The sequence below is a fragment of the Aquarana catesbeiana genome, linkage group LG05 (genome assembly GCF_042186555.1).
Source record: "Aquarana catesbeiana isolate 2022-GZ linkage group LG05, ASM4218655v1, whole genome shotgun sequence".
Lineage (NCBI taxonomy): Eukaryota > Metazoa > Chordata > Amphibia > Anura > Ranidae > Aquarana > Aquarana catesbeiana.
The window spans coordinates 127,022,131-127,042,531 of NC_133328.1; the positions used below are offsets into that span (position 1 = coordinate 127,022,131).

Below are 20,401 nucleotides of genomic sequence, written 5' to 3' on the forward strand. Positions count from 1 at the left end.
ACACACTGGGCAGGACGCCAAGACGCGGCTTAAATAGCCGCCGGCGCCTGCGCAGTGAGATTCCAATCAGAAGTGTCAGCAGAGGGAAGGATGTCGCTCTGCGGTGTGTGCATGCGTCAGACGGAACGGCGCACATAGGGAGGACGGACATCCAGGGATCCTGAGGAAGAGGAAACTCCGGGGTCACGCCGTCCCTGGAGGATGGCGTCATTACGCATGACGCAACGCACAGCAGCGTTCTGTCAAACTAATACTTGTCATGATATGGGATTGGGCAGAAACAAAGAAAGAAGCAACCATTGCTATGGCGACTAAGAATGCGGTCACGCAAACAAAGAGAAGGGGGGAAAAAAGGAAGGGGAGAGGATGGACAAGAAAGACAAATGGGAGGAAAAAGAAAAAAAGAAAAAAGAAAAAGGAAAAAAGAAAAAGAAAAAAAGCAAATTAGATGAATGAGTTATAGTGACCGTAAAGAAAGATGCATGAAAAATCCTATCAAAAAAAGTATATATATAAAAAATGGAAAATAAAATAAAAAATAATAAATAAAATCAGAATCAACTAACTGATTCCATTTTATTTAGAAACCAAAATGAAATAAAAAAAATGAAATAAAAAAAAAGGGGGACCCGAGGCGTTCAAAAGATGGGGCCCCAGGGGAGGGTCTGCACGGCGCCCGCCCAGAGCCGGAGTGCTGGGGGAGCGTCATGCAGGTCCACCCCACCGACGCACGAAAATACCGACATGACAAGCCCATTGGAAGGACGAGTCTGCAGTGTAGGAAGGTGCCACGCCGTCATCACAGATGGTTCGGCGTGGCCCATGTGCGCCGGGCGAAGGCAGATCCAAAGCCAGGCAACCACAAAGTTACTGTAGACTGGATAAGGGAATTTTTGAACCACAAGGCAAAAACTTTTATGGATAATATCTCAAAATAAAATGATTACAAAAGACATCATTCTTGTAAATCAAGCATGGTGGACATAGCTGGGTAGGCAATGGATGGATAAACATACATGACAGGAAGTCTCGTATATGTGATATATTTAATGCATCAAATCAAGAAATTGTAAAGGCTATATACAAATTTATGTAAAACCACATAAATGCTGGATATATTATGACAGTTATTATACGTGTGCAGCCATGTTAGAGGTATATTCTATGGATACAGGCAGTATCATCAAAGGATATCTACACAGAATTCATCATCAAGGACCTGATTAACTAATCCATTACTTCTGGAAAATTCGAAGATATCCTACGAGAATACATATTCTCTGTGTTTCGTCAGGTGTGCAGTATTGAATTATCATTCTTTTTCGCACCCCCCTGAGACAAAGCCCTCCAAAAAGGGACGAAAGCTCATCTGGGTATTTAAACCTGGAAATTGTGTTGCATTGAGGTTAGCTATCCAACGGGCCTCCCTCTGGAGCAAGATCTTGTTCCAATCACCACCCCTCGTGTCCGGATGGACACGATCGAGGATGGTGAAATGGACAAGGGGAAACTTTCCCGTGTGGTGGTCACGCACGTGTCGCCCCAGAAGGAGGTCCGGATCCGCCTGCCTCATGCTGGTGATATGTCGTGCAGCCCTTTTATGGAACTGTAATTTGGTTTTGCCAACGTAAAAGCATCCACATTGGCAGGTTAATAAATAAACAACTCCAGGAGTCTTACAATTAGAGAAGTATCTCGGCCTGTACATTCTTCCATTGGGTAGTTTGAATTTGTTTTGTGTGTTCATGTAGCGGCAACATGAACATCCACCACATGTAAAAGTTCCTGGTCGTTTACATATATCTGAACGAAAGGTGCCTGTGTATTCGCTTTTTACAAGGTAATCCCCCAATGAATGGGCCTTCCTATATGTGATGGTAGGTGTAGCAGTTATGTGTGGTTTTAAATTGGGGTCTATTTGTAGTAGATACCAATGTTTTTGCAGGATATTCTTGAGGATCCCATGCTGCTTATTATAGGTGGTAATTACTCTAATAGCTGGTTGGGAGGTGGAGGCGTTTTTTTTGGAGAACAAGATGTTGTGCCTTAATTGTCCTCGGGCTCTTTTAAATGCTTTTTTTAGGCATGTAGGCGAGTATCCTCGTTCGAGGAGTCTCTCTCTTAGTTTGTTGGCTTCCCTGACAAAGTCAGCATCGTTTGAGCAGTTACGCCTGAGTCTTAGATATTGCCCATAAGGGATGGATGCAACTAATGATTTGAGATGTGAGCTTGATGCATGTAGAATGGTATTTCCAGCGGTCTCTTTCCGATAGAGACCGCTGGAAAGGGACCCATCTGTGGATTTGGTTATACATCGTAAAAAACAGGTTAGAGTTATTTGAGTTCATGATTGAGTTCAGGCCTCTCCAAAGATCATAATCAGAAAACATCTTCCCAATCGGAAATCTCTTCTTTATTCTTCCAACTTGGTAAAATTGTGGACAAAAAAGTAGCATGCTTTTGGCATGCAGATACATTTGACAAATATATCCAGGAGGGAATTAACCCCCTGGGTTTACGTATTCAAATCTTCCCAATGTTGGAAGATGTCGACCCTAGCTTTAAAAGCAAGTGGGAAAACAATCTACAACTATGTACTCAAACTATGATGGCATTACTAAGTGAAGAATACAAAAAGAGAATTACCAACTTGGATAAAACTATTGATGCAATTTACGCTAAACTCCTCCCATTTAAAGATACGCCAATCTTTAAAGAATATGAAGAGAAAATTAAAATCCGACTGAACCAAAAATCCCAGGAAAGGCTAACAACCAGGGATAAAAAACTTTGGAGAGACAAAAGAGCCTTCCAGGAAGGCACTGCCTACAAATGGCATCAAACTTCTGTAATTGCACGTCCATACAGGGGTAACATCAATAGAACTCCTAGGGATTCTGAATCCAATTCCTTGTTAAATTCTTCTGTTTCATCTTCTTCTCATAACAGACAAAGGCATCGCAAACCACGGAAAAACAAAAGACCACCATCTGGAGACGATCCGGCATACACTAAGAAAAGAATTACAGACACGGCCAGCACCCTTTCTACCACTAATCTTCTTCCCCTTGGTAAAGGTAACTCACGGGGTGTAAACCAGCTCCCTTCAGCAGGACCTATTGGTGCAGGGTCTTCTGCATCCACATCTATGGGTGACACTTCTTTATCATCTATCACTACCACACTTCTTCGTTTCTGATCAAGATTTTTTAGCTCACTAAACGGAGACCCCGTCTCCAAATCTATTAACCCACCAACTTCTCTGTCACCCAACACCTTAAACATTGTTAATCTTTCTAACCACCCACTCACACAAGCTGAAAGTGACCTATTACACAAGGGCCTCAGTTTCTGCCCAGATGCAGATTTAGATCCCTTTGAAGTTATTAAAGACCTACACCTCTTTGTAAGAAAATTGTACTACAAAAGTACCATTTCCAAAGAGAAAGATAAAAACATTTCCCAAACAGAAACTAAAAGAGCAGATGAGGCACTTGAGGACCTCTTAACCCTCTTAGAGGAACAGGACCCCAGTGACCTCATCGATACAATCGATATTGAAAATCTTCTAGAGGAACATATCAAAAAGGAAGTCTCATCTTGCCCAGACCAACAAGGAAAATTTAAGAAAAAATCTGATAAATTTCCACCCTTTACAACTAATCCTAATTTAGCTGCATTCATAGCATCCACCACATCAGAAGTCAAGAAATTGAAAATTAGAAAATCACAAGCTTCCCAAGGTAATCTCTCCAATGATGATCTATTGGCCTTAGAATCTTTAAAAAAGGAGTACTCTCTCACAATCAAGCCATCAGACAAAAGTGGCAACATTGTCATTATGACTAATGAGCAGTATAAAGATATGTGCCTAAAGGTCGTAACCAACCTATCATGGTATAAACCCATTGCAAAAAGTATTGTAGACAAATTTCATACTGCTTTCTATGATTTGGTTGATAAAGCATTCTGTAGCGGAGCTATCGATAAAGACATCTGGGAATACATAAGAACACCATATCCACGCACCCCCACATTGTATTGTCTTCCCAAAATACACAAAAACAAAGAAACCCCTCCCGGACGTCCTATCATTTCCGGAAATGGCCCATAACGGAAAACCTGAGCAAGTTTGTAGACAGCCATCTCAGACCCTATGTTGCAGGTCCGTTTTCATATACTAAGGACACTATCCATCTGTTGCAAAATCTGGAAGAATTACATATACTACCACACTCGCTCTTAGTAGCCATTGACGTCGAGGCACTATACAGCTCTATTCCGCATGATGCAGGACTTTCAGCCATCAGACATATTTTGTCACAATCTCACAAAGATGACCGTAAACTCAATTCTTTTCTCTTGGAATCTCTTGATTTCATTTTAACACATAACTTTTTCACGTTTGATGGCTCCCACTACCTCCATGTGCAGGGGGTTGCGATGGGGACATGTTGTGCCCCATCGTATGCCAACCTGTACCTGGGGGAGTGGGAGAGGTCGCTCCTGTCAGACGACAGCCTTTCGCTATATACCACCCATGTAGCAGCATGGTTCAGGTATATAGACGATAAATTCATGATATGGAATGGTACATCTGAGGCTTTACACTCTTTCATACAAATCATGAACTCAAATAACTCTAACCTGTTTTTCACGATGGTCTTCAGTGATACTTCAATTACCTTTTTAGATCTAAGTATAACCAAATCCACAGATGGGTCCCTTTCCAGCAGTCTCTATCGGAAAGAGACCGCTGAAAATACAATTCTACATGCATCAAGCTCACATCCCAAATCATTAGTTGCATCCATCCCTTATGGGCAATATCTAAGACTCAGGCGTAACTGCTCAAACGATGCATACTTCGTCAGGGAAGCCAACAAACTAAGAGAGAGACTCCTCGAACGAGGATACTCGCCTACATGCCTAAAAAAAGCATTTAAAAGAGCCCGAGGACAATTAAGGCACAACATCTTGTTCTCCAAAAAAAACGCCTCCACCTCCCAACCAGCTATTAGAGTAATTACCACCTATAATAAGCAGCATGGGATCCTCAAGAATATCCTGCAAAAACATTGGTATCTACTACAAATAGACCCCAATTTAAAACCACACATAACTGCTACACCTACCATCACATATAGGAAGGCCCATTCATTGGGGGATTACCTTGTAAAAAGCGAATACACAGGCACCTTTCGTTCAGATATATGTAAATGACCAGGAACTTTTACATGTGGTGGATGTTCATGTTGCCGCTACATGAACACACAAAACATATTCAAACTACCCAATGGAAGAATGTACTGGCCGAGACACTTCTCTAATTGTAAGACTCCTGGAGTTGTTTATTTATTAACCTGCCAATGTGGATGCTTTTACGTTGGCAAAACCAAATTACAGTTTCATAAAAGGGCGGCATGACATATCACCAGCATGAGGCAGGCGGATCCGGACCTCCCTCTGGGGCGACACGTGCGTGACCACCACACGGCAAAGTTTCCCCTTGTCCATTTCACCATCCTCGAACGTGTCCATCCGGACACGAGGGGTGGTGATTGGAACAAGATCTTGCTCCAGAGGGAGGCCCGTTGGATAGCTATCCTCAATGCAACACAATTTCCAGGTTTAAATACCCAGATGAGCTTTCGTCCCTTTTTGGAGGGCTTTGTCTCAGGGGGGTGCGAAAAAGAATAAGAATTCAATACTGCACACCTGACGAAACACCGAGAATATGTATTCTCGTAGGATATCTTCGAATTTTCCAGAAGTAATGGATTAGTTAATCAGGTCCTTGATGATGAATTCTGTGTAGATATCCTTTGATGATACTGCCTGTATCCATAGAATATACCTCTAACATGGCTGCACACGTATAATAACTGTCATAATATATCCAGCATTTATGTGGTTTTACATAAATTTGTATATAGCCTTTACAATTTCTTGATTTGATGCATTAAATATATCACATATATGAGACTTCCTGTCATGTATGTTTATCCATCTATTGTCTACCCAGCTATGTCCACCATGCTTGATTTACAAGAATGATGTCTGTTGTAATCATTTTATTTTGAGATATTATCCAAAAAAGTTTTTGCCTTGTGGTTCAAAAATTCCCTTATCCAGTCTACAGTAACTTTTTGGTTGCCTGGCTTTGGATCTGCCTTCGCCCGGCGCACGTGGGCCACGCCGAACCATCTGTGATGACGGCGTGGCACCTTCCTACACTGCAGACTCGTCCGTCCAATGGGCTTGTCATGTCGGTGTTTTCGTGCGTCGGTGGGGTGGACCTGCATGACGCTCCCCCAGCACTCCGGCTCTGGGTGGGCGCCGTGCAGACCCTCCCCTGGGGCCCCATCTTTTGGATGCCTCGGGTCCTCCTTTTTTTTTTTTATTTCATTTTTTTAATTTCATTTTGGTTTCTAAATAAAATGGAATCAGTTAGTTGATTCTGATTTTATTTATTATTTTTTATTTTATTTTCCATTTTTTATATATATATTTTTTTTGATAGGATTTTTCATGCATCTTTCTTTACGGTCACTATAACTCATTCATCTAATTTGCTTTTTTTCCTTTTCTTTTTTCTTTTTCCTCCCATTTGTCTTTCTTGTCCATCCTCTCCCCTTCCTTTTTCCCCCCCTTCTCTTTGTTTGCGTGACCGCATTCTAAGTCGCCATAGCAATGGTTGCTTCTTTCTTTGTTTCTGCCCAATCCCATATCATGACAAGTATTCGTTTGATAGAACGCTGCTGTGCGTTGCGTCATGCGTAATGACGCCATCCTCCAGGGACGGCGTGACCCCGGAGTTTCCTCTTCCTCAGGATCCCTGGATGTCCACCCTCCCTATGTGCGCCGTTCCGTCTGACGCATGCGCACACCGCAGAGCTACATCCTTCCCTCTGCTGACACTTCTGATTGGAATCTCACTGCGCAGGCGCCGGCGGCTATTTAAGCTGCGTCTTGGCGTCCTGCCCAGTGTGTTATCCCACCATCTAGGCTCCAGGGCGCTCTCTGCTCCAGCTGCCTATGCATCATCCCTGCATCCAATAAGTAAGTAAAATTAAACTTCTTTCTCTCTGGAATGGGCGATTTATTCTCTTGCAAGACACCCTTTATGTGAGACAAAATCAAGCAAACCTCCTCATACTCCTTTGTATTCTTTCCTGTTCTATACTTATTTGGCCAAACGGTTCAGCTGCATAATTATTTTTTCATTCCTATATAACAGGGTTCACTGTCAATCCCCTAAATTTAGCAGGCCTATCTGTATGCCTTCTCTTTTATATTCTGAAGAGAGTATGATCTTGTAAACATGGGATACTTTACACTCTTTGTTTAAGATTAAACGAAAGAAAAATATTTTTTTTTTTTTTTTAGGTGAATAGGTAATAAAATATATAAAATATATGCAAATTTACGGGTTTTGAGAAAATTACTTAAAAGTTAATTCTCCTTTCCTTTTTAAAGGTCAATCTGGGACCTAGCGGGGCTGTCCTCCCATTTGGGGGCCTTTGCGAAGTCACTTCTGAAGCCGAGGGATAACCATTATTCCACACTGGCTGGTCAGCCGACAGCCAGTGCGCTTTTTATCCAAAAAGATATAATTTGCTGCCTCATGCCAAATTGGATGTTTGTGCACATTTATATATGTATCTTTCATTCTTGAAAACCTTTTACTGGTATGTATGGTGGACACTGTGGGATGCTGGGTTGCTAAACCTCCTGTTGTTTATACTGTTACTTTGTGCAAATTATTTTCATTTGTTATTTCAGAATGTATCTCCTATATATACGACTTTTCTCTCTGCAATACGCCTCTGAAGAAGGGACACCGTCCTGAAACATGTCAGGCTTCTAGAGAAAATATCCTATTATAAATGGAAGTATACAAAAATTATTACATGAAAGCAAATTCTATTGTATAAATACTCTTGTTGAGATTCATGTCTAATGTATCTTGTTTTTATGCTTTTTCAAATAAATAAAACACTTTTTATCTAATTTAATCGTATGGTTCGCCTACAAAGTCTCATTATACTGGGGGGTATATAAGTTCCCTAACTTAAGGGTCTTATTTTTTCCATTCACATAGGGTGGGGGGCCAGGATCTGGGGGTCCCCTTGTTAAAGGGGGCTTCAAGATTCCGATAAGCCCCCCGCCTGCAGACCTCGACAACCACCGGGCAAGGGTTGTCAGGAAGAGGCCCTTGTCCTCATCAACATGGGGGCAAGGTGCTTTGGGGTGGGGGGGCAGAGCCCCCCTGCCCTGAAGCACCGTACCATCCCATGTTGAGGGCATGTGGCCTGGTATGGTTCGGGGGGGGGATGCTCGCTCGTCCCTACCCTTTCCTGACCTGACAGGCGGCATGCTTGGATAAGGGTCTGGTATGGATTCAGGGGGGGAACCCATGCCATTTTTTTTTTTTTGGCAAGGGGGTCCCCTCTGAATCCATACTAGACCCGAAGGGCCTGGTATGGAACTGGGGGAGGAACCCCACGCCGTTTTTTTTTTTCCAATTTCTTTGCCGGCAAATACGGCTGACAGCTGATGACTCATCGGATGTTAGGGACGTGGCGGACGGCTTTATACAGTGTGTTTTACAGTGTGTTTAAAGAGAAAAAAAAAAAAAAACGTAAAATGAAAAATGCATAAAAACTGCATGCAAAAACGCATAAAAAATGCTGGTTTAAAAATGCAAAATGCACTGAAAACGTCTCAACTGCATAGGCGTGAACCTAGACTTAAGGTGTGGTTGTATAAAGAGGTAATGGTTCAACTGAGTTTGGGATAGCAGCTCAAACTCAGCCGAATAACCACTTAAGAAATGTCAGTTGAGACAGAAGGCAACAACAGAATATTATATACACCTATGTGCAGTAGAATACCACTTGGACATAAACTAAAATGATAAACAAGTTAAGCAGCAATACTGACAGTACTTCTAGAAAGAGAAACCCAGGCTGGCCTGTTTAACCTCTGATCCTAATGGGAGATGCAGCTAAACATGGATGGTGTAAGGGCCCTTTAAGTAGCAATGACAGAATGTCCCCGTTGTAGATCTGATGGTCTTCATCGACAGTCGGAGCTCATTAATTGTATCCAAAAGGGTGTAGTAACAGAGTGGTAGTATATCTTGAGATGACTGTAGCTAAAAAGAATTATGTACAGTGTTCAAATAAAGGTGCAATGAAGTGTTCCCAAGGTAAAGCTGTCTGTGCACAGTGTCCCAATGAAACAAAGGAAGGGTTTGCAAAGATGGGCAATGGCCCTCTCACCAACGACCAGGCCGATTCAAGGCCTTCCAGGTAGCGACTCCTGAATGGACATTATGGCTGCAGTACCACTTGTGATGATCCCCCGTTATGGAGCACTGTAGAGACGGTGCTGATCAGAAGTCTGATAAACGCAGGCAGCGCTGGACCCCTTCTCGGTCAGGTAGGAATGCTCTGGACCACGTAGTGGGCCTCACACTCCATGCGCGGAGAGGTCCTTCACACATGAGGCCCCTGGAGGAAAAGACTCAAGGTGGGTCTCTGGCTTCTTCTATAGTTCTTCCCAGCAATATATCCCTGGTGGTAGCAAAGAACCCTGGGATATGTAGTCCGGATGCATAGTCATGCAGAGGAACAGCCGTCTGTTGGAACTACCAATCCCTCAATCCCTTTGGTTGGGCTCACAATTATGATGTCAGTCTGATAATGCTGGGCACTAGAGGGATAACATGGTATAAGATAGGGCAGGGAATAGCTGTTTGTGGCAATTACCGTATTTTTCGCTCCATGAGACGCACTTTTTTCCCCCCAAAGAATGGGGGGAAATGTCTCTGCATCTTATGGAGCGAATACTGACCAGAAGTCCGCCCCCCCCAGCGGTGTGTTACAATACCGTGATGACCGCCGAGCATTATGGCCGCATAGATCCACTCCGCACCAGGGAATCAGCTTCAACATCACAGCCCAGGACCTCTCCAGCAGCGATCCATCTAGCCTCCTGGCTTCCTCATACTCTGCTGACCGTCCAGACATGCGGAGACGCCGCCAAGACCCACCGCCGGTTAAAAAGGTATCGGCTTTCCGCCACACGGGCTTCACCAAAATGGCGGTGGGAGTCACAATGCACCGCCAGCTGCTGAACCTCCAGAGCCTTCCTACTCGACTCAAGCAGCAAGCGCAGGCTCAGATTAACATGTCATTACAGGTGAGCAAACTTCACACCATGCCCTGGAGGTTAACCCCTTATCTCCCTTCACAAGCCCAGTGAAATCTAGATTCTGGGAAGCCAGATGTATCTTCTCCTCTTATGGATGTGGCAGACTCCTCTCCTTCACAGCACCCTCCTGTCACTCTCCCAGACCCCATTGCACAGTTTCCAACTACAGGCCAGCCCATGTCAGATGTCACTATGAAAGACATGCTCATGTCGCTGAGGGCCTCTGTACAAGCATACGGCGGTGGAATGCACGCCATCCTGTCAGCGCGAGCCGAGTGGCTATCGTCTCCTCAGTCTACTATTTTATTGTAGAAAGCGTAAAATAGAAAGTTCAAAAATGGAGACTAAAATAGTACAAAAAGATGTGGTTGCAGTGAATATACACAGAGATAATATAGCAAATAACCACAATGCTCTGTTTGTGGAATACGCTTATACAGAGTGGTACCAGAGTGGTATATTATTATTACATATTATTAAATATTTTAGTACACCATTTGATTCAGAATATTTTTTTTCTTGTTTTCCTCCTCTAAAACCTAGGTGCGTCTTATGGTCAGGTGCATCTTATAGAGTGAAAAATACGGTATAGTCCACATTGCTACATGTACAAGAATTTTCATACATTATTTCTATCCTTGGTTCCAACTTGCTGTGAATCATTGAGAAAAACCGGATGATCGTTCACGCGATATTCTCATAGTGTGTACTACATGTTCACTAGCCTACCCCGACCGCGGCTGCAGATAATGCAAAACGCGGCAAAAACGCAAACTGCTTTTTTACCACGATTTTGCCACGATTTGCATTTCCCACAGCCTAAAAAGCTCCTAAACTCATGTTTTATGTACACTAGCCTACACTGGCAGCTCCTAAACTTGAGTTTAGAAGCTTTTGGCATTTTTTTGCCAAAGCTCCTAAGCTCAACTCCATTATCACGGGGTTCTGATGCTTTTCTGGCAGCTTAACAATGTAGATGAGGCCTAACCTTGTGTAACATGTTTGGGTCAGCCCCACCTAAAACCATGACAGACAGAGAAATATGTACCGAGACGATATTTGGTAGCTGTGGGGCACATGGTGGGAGTGGAAAGCACATGCCAAGCACCCCCTTTCAAGGTTTGTGTCACTGAACTCTTATAGGGCGTACACACGGTCGGACTTTGTTCGGACATTCCGACAACAAAATCCTAGGATTTTTTCCGACAGATGTTGGCTCAAACTTGTCTTGCATACACACAGTCACACAAAGTTGTCGGAAAATCCGATCGTTCTGAACGCGGTGACGTAAAACACGTACATCGGGACTATAAACGGGGCAGTGGCCAATAGCTTTCATCTCTTTATTTATTCTGAGCATGCGTGGCACTTTGTCCGTCGGATTTGTGTACACACGATCGGAATTTCCGACAACGGATTTTGTTGTCGGAAAATTTTATCTCCTGCTCTCCAACTTTGTGTGTCGGAAAATCCGATGGATAATGTCCGATGGAGCCCACACACGGTCGGAATTTCTGACAACACGCTCCGATCGGACATTTTCCATCGGAAAATCCGACCGTGTGTACGGGGCATTAAAGTGGTTGTAAACCTAGTTACACCACTTGTACCTACAGGTAAGCCTATAATAAGGCTTACCTGTAGGTACTGTAAATATCTCCTAAACCTGCACGGTTTAGGAGACATTTACCATATACGCTTGCGCCGACATCATCGGCGCATGTGCACTTCAGCAGCCGTGCCGTAAACGGCAGCTCCCACACGCATGCGTGCGAGTGACATCATTGCGTTTTTCGGCCAATCACAGCGCTGGAGCCTGCAAACCGGGAAATAACTCCAGCCAGTCACAACGGTCTGCGGGGCCGCTGCAACAGCTTCGATCCAAGGTGAGTATTTCATAATGAGCTAGTAGGCGATGCCTACTAGCTCATTATGCCTTTGTCTTACAGGATTTTTTTTCTGTTTTTTTTCTGGTTTACAACCACTTTAATGCCATTCTGCTACTACTAAATGTAATAATAGTAAACAGTTGTTAACACTGCCTGAAGCATGACTAACCACCAGACATGGTTTATTAATAACCTTCATGACCATATTTTTTAACATATCAATAATGTCGATATTACTGTCAACACATTAAAATCCATATAAGAAACATGGTGATCTTTTGGCTTTTCAGGAAACCTACGGTGGGAGAAATATGAAGGCTGCCATTGCTGACCTCCTCCTAAAATGCTAGTGTCCTGGCTGTCTCTGGCCTCAACGCTGACCCAGAAGTATGCAATCAGTGAAGGCTTACTTCCGATCTGCATACATGTTCTGGACGAGCAGCTCACAAATAACTGATAATGTGTATTTAAAGCTCAACTTTACTCTCTCAATCAACATTGGCGGTTTTTAATCCTTATGCTGCTAGCATTAGTAAATAGATAGGAAGGTATATTATATATTTTTTTGTTTTAAAACTTTTTGTTACGTTTCTTTAATTACTTCCATGTTTTAATGCCTAGGCAAATGATGTCATACATCCCAGGTGTCTTCAGTAGGGGAGGAGGGGTTTTCTCAGCTAAGCACACCCTCCTGCCGTCATGCCTGAGCTAAGGGTAGATTGATTCCAGGTAGTAAATGCTACATGAATCGTCTGCCCTTACTCAAGATGGCCACTGCCAGAAATGCTAGGGGGGGGGGGGTTTCAAAGTGATTTCTCAGCAAAATAAAGCATGGGGACATAGATGGATGGGTGAGTTTGCTTTGAATAATACAAATTATTTAAATAGTGTTTTTGGTTTGTGATGCTCAGATTCAGTGCAGTTCTGCTTTAAAGTCAATTTGACTTTTAGAGTTGGATGGCGTTTGAAAGGATTAGAGGTCCTGTCAGGATGTTATTGTGGTCTATGTCATTTCTGGGACTTTCAGCCTGTTTTTCGTGTTTGTCATCAGCACAGAGAGTGATTGGAAATTGAAAGTATCACAGCTGTTTTCAGAGTAGGAGGTGAGGCGAACTCTTCCAGTGGAGACACTACTTCCAGAGACAACTGTCTTTGGATATACTTTAAGATACTGTAGATGTGAACCCAATCACTAAAACTGCATACGATAGCATGATAGGGCCCCTTCATACCAGCAGCTGCACTAGAACAGTCTGGAGGAAAGAAGGGAAAGGAGAGACATTATGGAACCTTTAAATAAATCAAGGGCGTGAATAAGGTTCAGGAGGGCAGTTTTTTCATATGAAGTCAAAATCAAGAATACCTCAAACTAATTGGAGGAAAGTCCAAAACTAATCTTAGAAAGTATTTTTTTACCGAAGGGGTGTTTGATACTTGGAATAAACTTCCAGCAGAGGTAGTAAGACAGTCAACAGTAAATGGCTTCAAATATGCTTGGGATAAACATAGATCTATAATCAGACAAAAAAAGGTAATGAAAAAAAAAAAATGGGCAGACTCGATGGACTACTCAGTCTCTTTCTGCCATCACTTTTTTTTATATTTTATATTATATTTTTTACTCTACTCTATGGGAGTCTCCATGTATGACCATATATAACAAGTGGAGATTGGACTTGTATATGTGTGGCTGCGGGGCGGGGAATATCTTGGCCACAGATGATTGGCCCATTACAAGTGACAACTTACTGGTGGGATCAGCCACATGAGTTTGGAAGAGCATCCGACCACACAGGAGCTCATTTCTGATAGCAATGAATAATCAAAGGTATGCCTGGAGGTAGCCCATTCGTTCTGCTGGGGGAGAAAAAAAAAAAAAGAGCGGAGAGAGATTAGAACTGTCAGTATTGCTGCATGTGTCCCTGTTAGGGAGATTCAACCTCTCTATTTGTTCTGGTGACCACTATCACTGAGAGAGAAAGTGAAAGAAAATCCCACATTTTAAAGTGGTTGTAAACCCATCCAAACCCCCCAATAAACCTGCAAGACAAAGGTATAATGCATCGCATACTAGCTCATTATGAAATATTTACCTTAGATCGAAGCTGGTGCAGCGGTCCACTTACACCACTGTGACCAGCGACATATCTCCGAAATGTTACTTCCGGGTTCGCTGGCTCCGGCACTGTGTTTGGCCGGAGCCTTGATGGCGTCACTCCCGCGGATGCACGCGGGAGCCTCCGGTCACAGCACATCAACTGAAGCATGTGCCGATGATGTTGGCACATGCTGATACAGTGGATATGTCCTAAACCATGCAGGTTTAGGACATATCCACGGTACCTACAGGTAAGCCTTATTATAGGCTTACCTGTAGTGAAAAAGTGGTTTGTAAAGGTTTACAGCTGTCAGGGCTGGAATCAGCCCTTCCTTCTCTGAGCTGACCACTCAGCTGTCCGCTAACTGCCAGCTCCCATCTCTCTCCACAGTTACCCAGCTGTTGTTGATTCTGCTCGTCAGTCCTGCCTACTTAAAGCCGTCCAGCTCACTTGATCTCTGCCTTCTCCTTTGTAAACATCACAAAGACTTTCTCCTGCGTTCCTGTTTGAAGACTTGCTCGGCTGACGTCCCTTCTGTCTCCTGATCCTGCTTGCTGTACTACTACGTTTATCTCTGGCTCTCTGACATTGGCTTGGCTGACTACCCGATCCGGTTACTGAACTCTGGCTTGTTTTGACTACGCTTACTCTGCTCACCTTTTTATTATTATTATTAAACAAGTGTGATTTAACTATACTTCTGTCTTGGTCTGATTCATGGTTCCTGATAACAGCCACTTTAAATGGCCACTAGAAGTGGAATAGAGGGGAAATCTTCCAATGGGGGACACTGGCTCTGTTGACCCTTGTGACAACCACGGATTCCTTCACTTTGGAGGGATTCCTTTCTCTTTCTATTGTGGGATAGGAAGTGAAGGGAAATCTCGCCAATGGGACACAGATGAAAAAAGAAAAACAACAAGGGTTATAACCCTCCCTTACTTTATCAAAAAAAATGGCTTTCAGTTCTACTTTAAAAAGGGTGGGTTGAGGGCATACCTCCCAACTTTCTGAAATGATAAGAACTAGGGACACCTTTTAGCACACAGTATGTGGATAAAGGATATATCTCTACCACCGCCCCATGTTACACGGACTACAAAGCTTCAATATGAAGAATTGATTGGCTGAACCACCCAAGTGCTTTATTGATCTCTATTTTTGGCTTTTCAAAATACCAAATGCAGTAATCTAGAGGTTGGATAAAAAGTTTAATGCTGCATAACAGTTTTGGGAGTAAAATTGTACATTATGTATAGAATTGTATGCATCAAACCAAAAAGAGGGACAACTGAGGCTGTATGAGGGATCTGGTCTCAAAAGAGGGACAGCCCTTCAAATGACAGACAGTTAAGATGTATGGTTGAGGGGGTGGAAGGTGCAGGGGGCGGGGGGAGTAGGATGGGACAAGGGGGGACTTTAGAAATGGGGGGAATGGGAGGGGGCCTTGTGCATAAAAGAAATTGTTGGAGTTTGTGGGGGAGGTAGGTCCCCCCATGGGGATCTCATTTCCCACCTGGTTTAATTGGAGAAATCCATGGAACTTTTTTGGAGATGGTTATACTTTAAAGAGGTATTAAATCCAAAAGCAAATATTTATTAAATTGCAGCTTTATAATTCTTAGATGCAGTGGTTGTATTAGTTTTCCCTAGGCTTTTTTTCTTTTATTTTCAACTGGTGATCCAGACAGCAAGTCTGTTGTTTTCCAAAAGATCAATCTCTCTTTCAGATATATCAATTATAGGGAATAGATAAACCATTTACCACTGACTGCTGTCCAAATGGACACTCTAATACAGGAAGTGTTTTACTGGCCAGATCACCAGGTAGACACAAAGGGAAAAAAGCCTAAAAAGAAAACCAATGAGGCCATTGCATCTAATAACTGGTAAGCAGCAATATATTACATTTTTGGTTTGGATTTCAGACCAATTTAATTCACTATGACAGCTATGGAGAGGTCAGCCCATGTCTTGTCTTTGTACAGGTCCTCTTTATTCTGTCTCAGGTGCCAATCTCTACCCTTTATAAGAGCAGGTAATCATAATATAATGGCACACAATTAAATCATGAGAGCCGATCCCTCTTCAAATAACTCCAGATCCCATCCCAGAGCCACACACAGGGCTTGTGTAATGTTTGTACAGTTTGGATGTCACCCACAAGTTGATGAGTCCAGGACTGGCACAGACAGGAGAGGAGAGGAGGGTGTACAGCTCCCAGCAGGCTGCCATCTCCAGCGCAGTGTGATCATTAGGTGGGGAGGAGGGGAGGATCCGCCGGGCCCCTCTCTCTGCTGTCATCGCTCATCGTACAGTCAGCGGAGCCGGGACATCGAGGGTGACAAGGCTGCGGGACCGGTGATACCTGGAAGGACGGGGAGCGGAATAAAGCCGAGCGTGCACGTCATCTGACAGAGCAGGAAGTGCAGACAAAGTGGAGGAGGCTGGGGACTGCACCGTGCGGCTCCGCTCTGACATGGGCTAGACCCGCTCTGTACATCGCTCTGTACATCGCTCTGTACATCGCACTCCGCTCCCCTTCCCAGACATGGCAGCGTCCAGCAACTCCAGTCTGTCCGGATCCTCCATCTCCTCCGGTAGGTGATCCCACCTTCTACCTACACTGACAGGTTCACCCAGCCTGCCATCTGTCTGTTACTGAGCAAGATCGGACTCCGTGCAGGAGAGAAGTTCCTGGCATGGGCACACTCATGCCAGGAGGGGGGGTCATGGCATGGGCACCCTCATCTCAGGAGGGGAGGTCATGGCATGGGCACACTCATCCCAGGAGGGAAGGTCATGGCATGGGCACACTCATCCCAGGAGGGAAGGTCATGGCATGGGCACACTCATCCCAGGAGGGGAGGTCATGGCATGGGCACACTCATCCCAGGAGGGGGGGGGGGTCATGGCATGGGCACACTCATCCCAGGAGGGGGGGTCATGGCATGGGCACACTCATCCCAGGAGGGGGGGTCATGGCATGGGCACACTCATCCCAGGAGGGGGGGTCATGGCATGGGCACACTCATCCCAGGAGGGGGGGTCATGGCATGGGCACACTCATCCCAGGAGGGGGGGGTCATGGCATGGGCACACTCATCCCAGGATGGGGGGTCATGGCATGGGCACACTCATCCCAGGAGGGGGGGTGATGGCATGGGCACACTCATCCCAGGAGGGGGGGTCATGGCATGGGCACACTCATGCCAGGAGGGGGGGTCATGGCATGGGCACACTCATCTCAGGAGGGGAGGTCATGGCATGGGCACACTCATCCCAGGAGGGGAGGTCATGGCATGGGAAGGGGGAGGGGATGATACCTGCTATTATCACACTGTACCCTGGAGAAGGAGGGGGGGTCATGGCATGGGCACATTTTTCTCAGGTGGGGGGTGATACCTGTTATGGGCACACTCTTCCCAGGTGGGGGGATACCTGTTATGGGTATTGGGGGGGAGGTACCTGGCATGGGCAAATTCTTGGGGGGGGGGGGTGACACCTGCTATTAGCACACTACTCCGAGGAGGGGGGAGTCATGGCATAGGCACATTCTCCTGGGGGGGGGGGGGTGATACCTGTTATGGACACACTCTTTCCAGGAGGGGCATACCTGGCATGGGCACATTCTTCCTAAGTGGTGATACCTGGTATGGTCATACACTTCCCAGGTGATTGATGCCAATTACGGTCACAGTCTACCATGGGGGGTGATGGCAGGTATAGGAACATGCTTTCTAGGTGGTGATATCTAGCATTGACCTGCTGTTCCCAAGTGGTGATGCCCAGTATGGTCAGTCACACTCTTCCCAGGTGATGAGGCCTGGCATGGTCACACTCTTCCCAGGTAGTAATGTCTGGTATATTCACACTCCTCCCAGGTGGTGATGTCTGGGATGGTTACACTTTGTGGGGTATGGGGTGGTGCCTGACATGATCACACTCTTCCCAGGTGATGATGTCTGGTATGGGAAACCCAATACGGTTAGGCACACTCATCCCAGGTGGTGATGCCTGGCATAGTCATACTCTTTCCATGTGGTGATGTCTGATATGGTCACACTCTGGGTTGGTCACACTCACAGGGTTGTGATGCCCAGTTTGGGCATCATTCTATCCTGGAAGGGGGGGGGGGGCAATGTACAGTATGGTCATACTCTACCTGAGGGTGAGGGGGGTATCAGGTATGATCACACTCTTCCCAGGTTGTGATGCCCAGGATGTTCACACTCTACCCAGTGTGTGTGTGGGGGGGTTGATGCCAAGTATGGTCACACTCTTCCCAGTGGTGATGTCCAGGATGGTCACACTCCACCCAGTGTGTGTGGGGGGTGGGAAGGAGGGGGGTTTGATGCCAAGTATGGTCACACTCTTCCCAGGTGGTGATGCCCAGGATGGTCACACTCCACCCAGCAGGTGTGTAGGGCGGGGGGTTATGCCAAGAATGGTCACACTCTTCCCAGTTGGTGATGCCCAGGATGGTCACACTCCACCCAGCAAGTGTGTGGGGCGGGGGGGGGGGGGTTATGCCAAGTATGGTCACACTCTTCCCAGGTGGTGATACCCAGGATGGTCACACTCCACCCAGCGTGTGTGTGGGGTGGGAAGGAGGGGGGTTTGATGCCAAGTATGGTCACACTCTTCCCAGGTGGTGATGCCCAGGATGGTCACACTCCACCCAGCGTGTGTGTGGGGTGGGAAGGAGGGGGGTTTGATGCCAAGTATGGTCACACTCTTCCCAGGTGGTGATGCCCAGGATGGTCACACTCCACCCAGCGTGTGTGTGGGGTGGGAAGGAGGGGGGTTTGATGCCAAGTATGGTCACACTCTTCCCAGGTGGTGATGCCCAGGGTGGTCACACTCAACCCAGCAGGTGTGTGGGGCGGGAGGGGGGCGTTTATGCCAAGTATGGTCACATTCTTCCGAAGTGGTGATGCCCAGCCAGGATGGTCACACACCACCCACACTCTTCCCAGGTGGTGATGCTTGGGATTGTCACACTCCTGTCCACATGACAGCAGCACTTGCAATTGTGTTGCTTTTCTCATCCTGTGACATGTGCAGCATCCTGAGTCGATCTCTCACTGTTTAATCAGCAGCTCTTCTCAGGTAAGTGAAGAGCCTGCCTCTCTATGTTCCCACATGTCCCACTCTGCTGCTAGTTATCTTGTAAAAATAGAAAAGGAAATAGTGAGTCAAGTTGAAATACTAATCATTCTGATGATACAATCATGTAGCAGTTTGTGTGTGGAGTGGAAATTTACAAACAGTCCATGCAGAGCTGGCATTAGATGGATGCATTGTAACTTTGTTGTATATGCAAATAATTCATGGGAAATGCTAATTATTATTTGCCATTAAGTTCTCCTAAAAATCACATGGATAGTGTAAAATGCAGCTACGTCTGTTCTATGAATGTGAGCAAAGATGTAATCTATGCACCACGATATTGCTTAAATATCCACTTCTTAGCACAATTCATCTTCCACATTCTGGGGCTGTGCAGAATCCCTATCAAAAGGCATTTGGGGTAGCCAAGTCCAAGCCAGGACCCTGTCTTCATGGAGGTTGTGTGTTCTCCCTGTGCTTGTTCTATGGGTTCCCTCCTGAACTCGAAGGTAGACTAGTTGGCTCCTGTCTAAATTGGCCCTTGTTTATATAATTGAAGTTGGGACCTTAGATTTTAAGTTCCTTTTTGCAGCGACTGATGTGAATGTACAGCATGCATAGGGTTGCATAAGTTGGCATTATAAAAATGTCTGTAATGAAAATAAATAAATACATTGTGTCTGTCACAATATGTTGCATTTTACTGGATATTTAGGCAATACTGTGGGGTACAGATGACTCCTTTGTCACATCTACAGCATTTCTCTAGATTACTCTTTCAGTCTCCAGTCTTTGCAGTGGCATGTTCATACTTCCTCCAATTATTTTATTGCTTGTCGTCATCTTCAAGTTTTCCAAGCATAATTTTATTTTCTAATGAGTTGGTTCTTCTCAGATAGGACAGCCTCAGTCTAGTCATCTGGGCTTTTAGTTGGGCTTGATTTGTTGAAAAATGTATATTTGTTTTCCTTGCTGTCCATGTAGGTGTCACTCTGCAAGTACCATGATGCATTATTGTTTTATTCAACGTTTATTCTGGTGAACTCTGGAAGGCTGTTGCTTGCTATATTATGTGATACT

General features: G+C 45.0%; 1 protein-coding gene across 2 annotated transcripts in view; it reads left to right on the top strand.

Moving 5' to 3' along the window:
• The first annotated feature begins 16,356 nt into the window (after window positions 1-16,356).
• Window positions 16,357-20,401, top strand: part of CHN2 (chimerin 2) — a 466,205-nt gene continuing 462,160 nt past the window's right edge. Inside the window, exon 1 of one of the 2 annotated variants that reach the window (XM_073630167.1) lies at window positions 16,357-16,809. In XM_073630167.1, the coding sequence (XP_073486268.1) occupies window positions 16,761-16,809 (49 nt within the window). In that variant the 5' untranslated portion in view covers window positions 16,357-16,760. The remainder of the gene's footprint in view (window positions 16,810-20,401) is intronic. The other variant, XM_073630169.1, reaches the window with a different exon arrangement.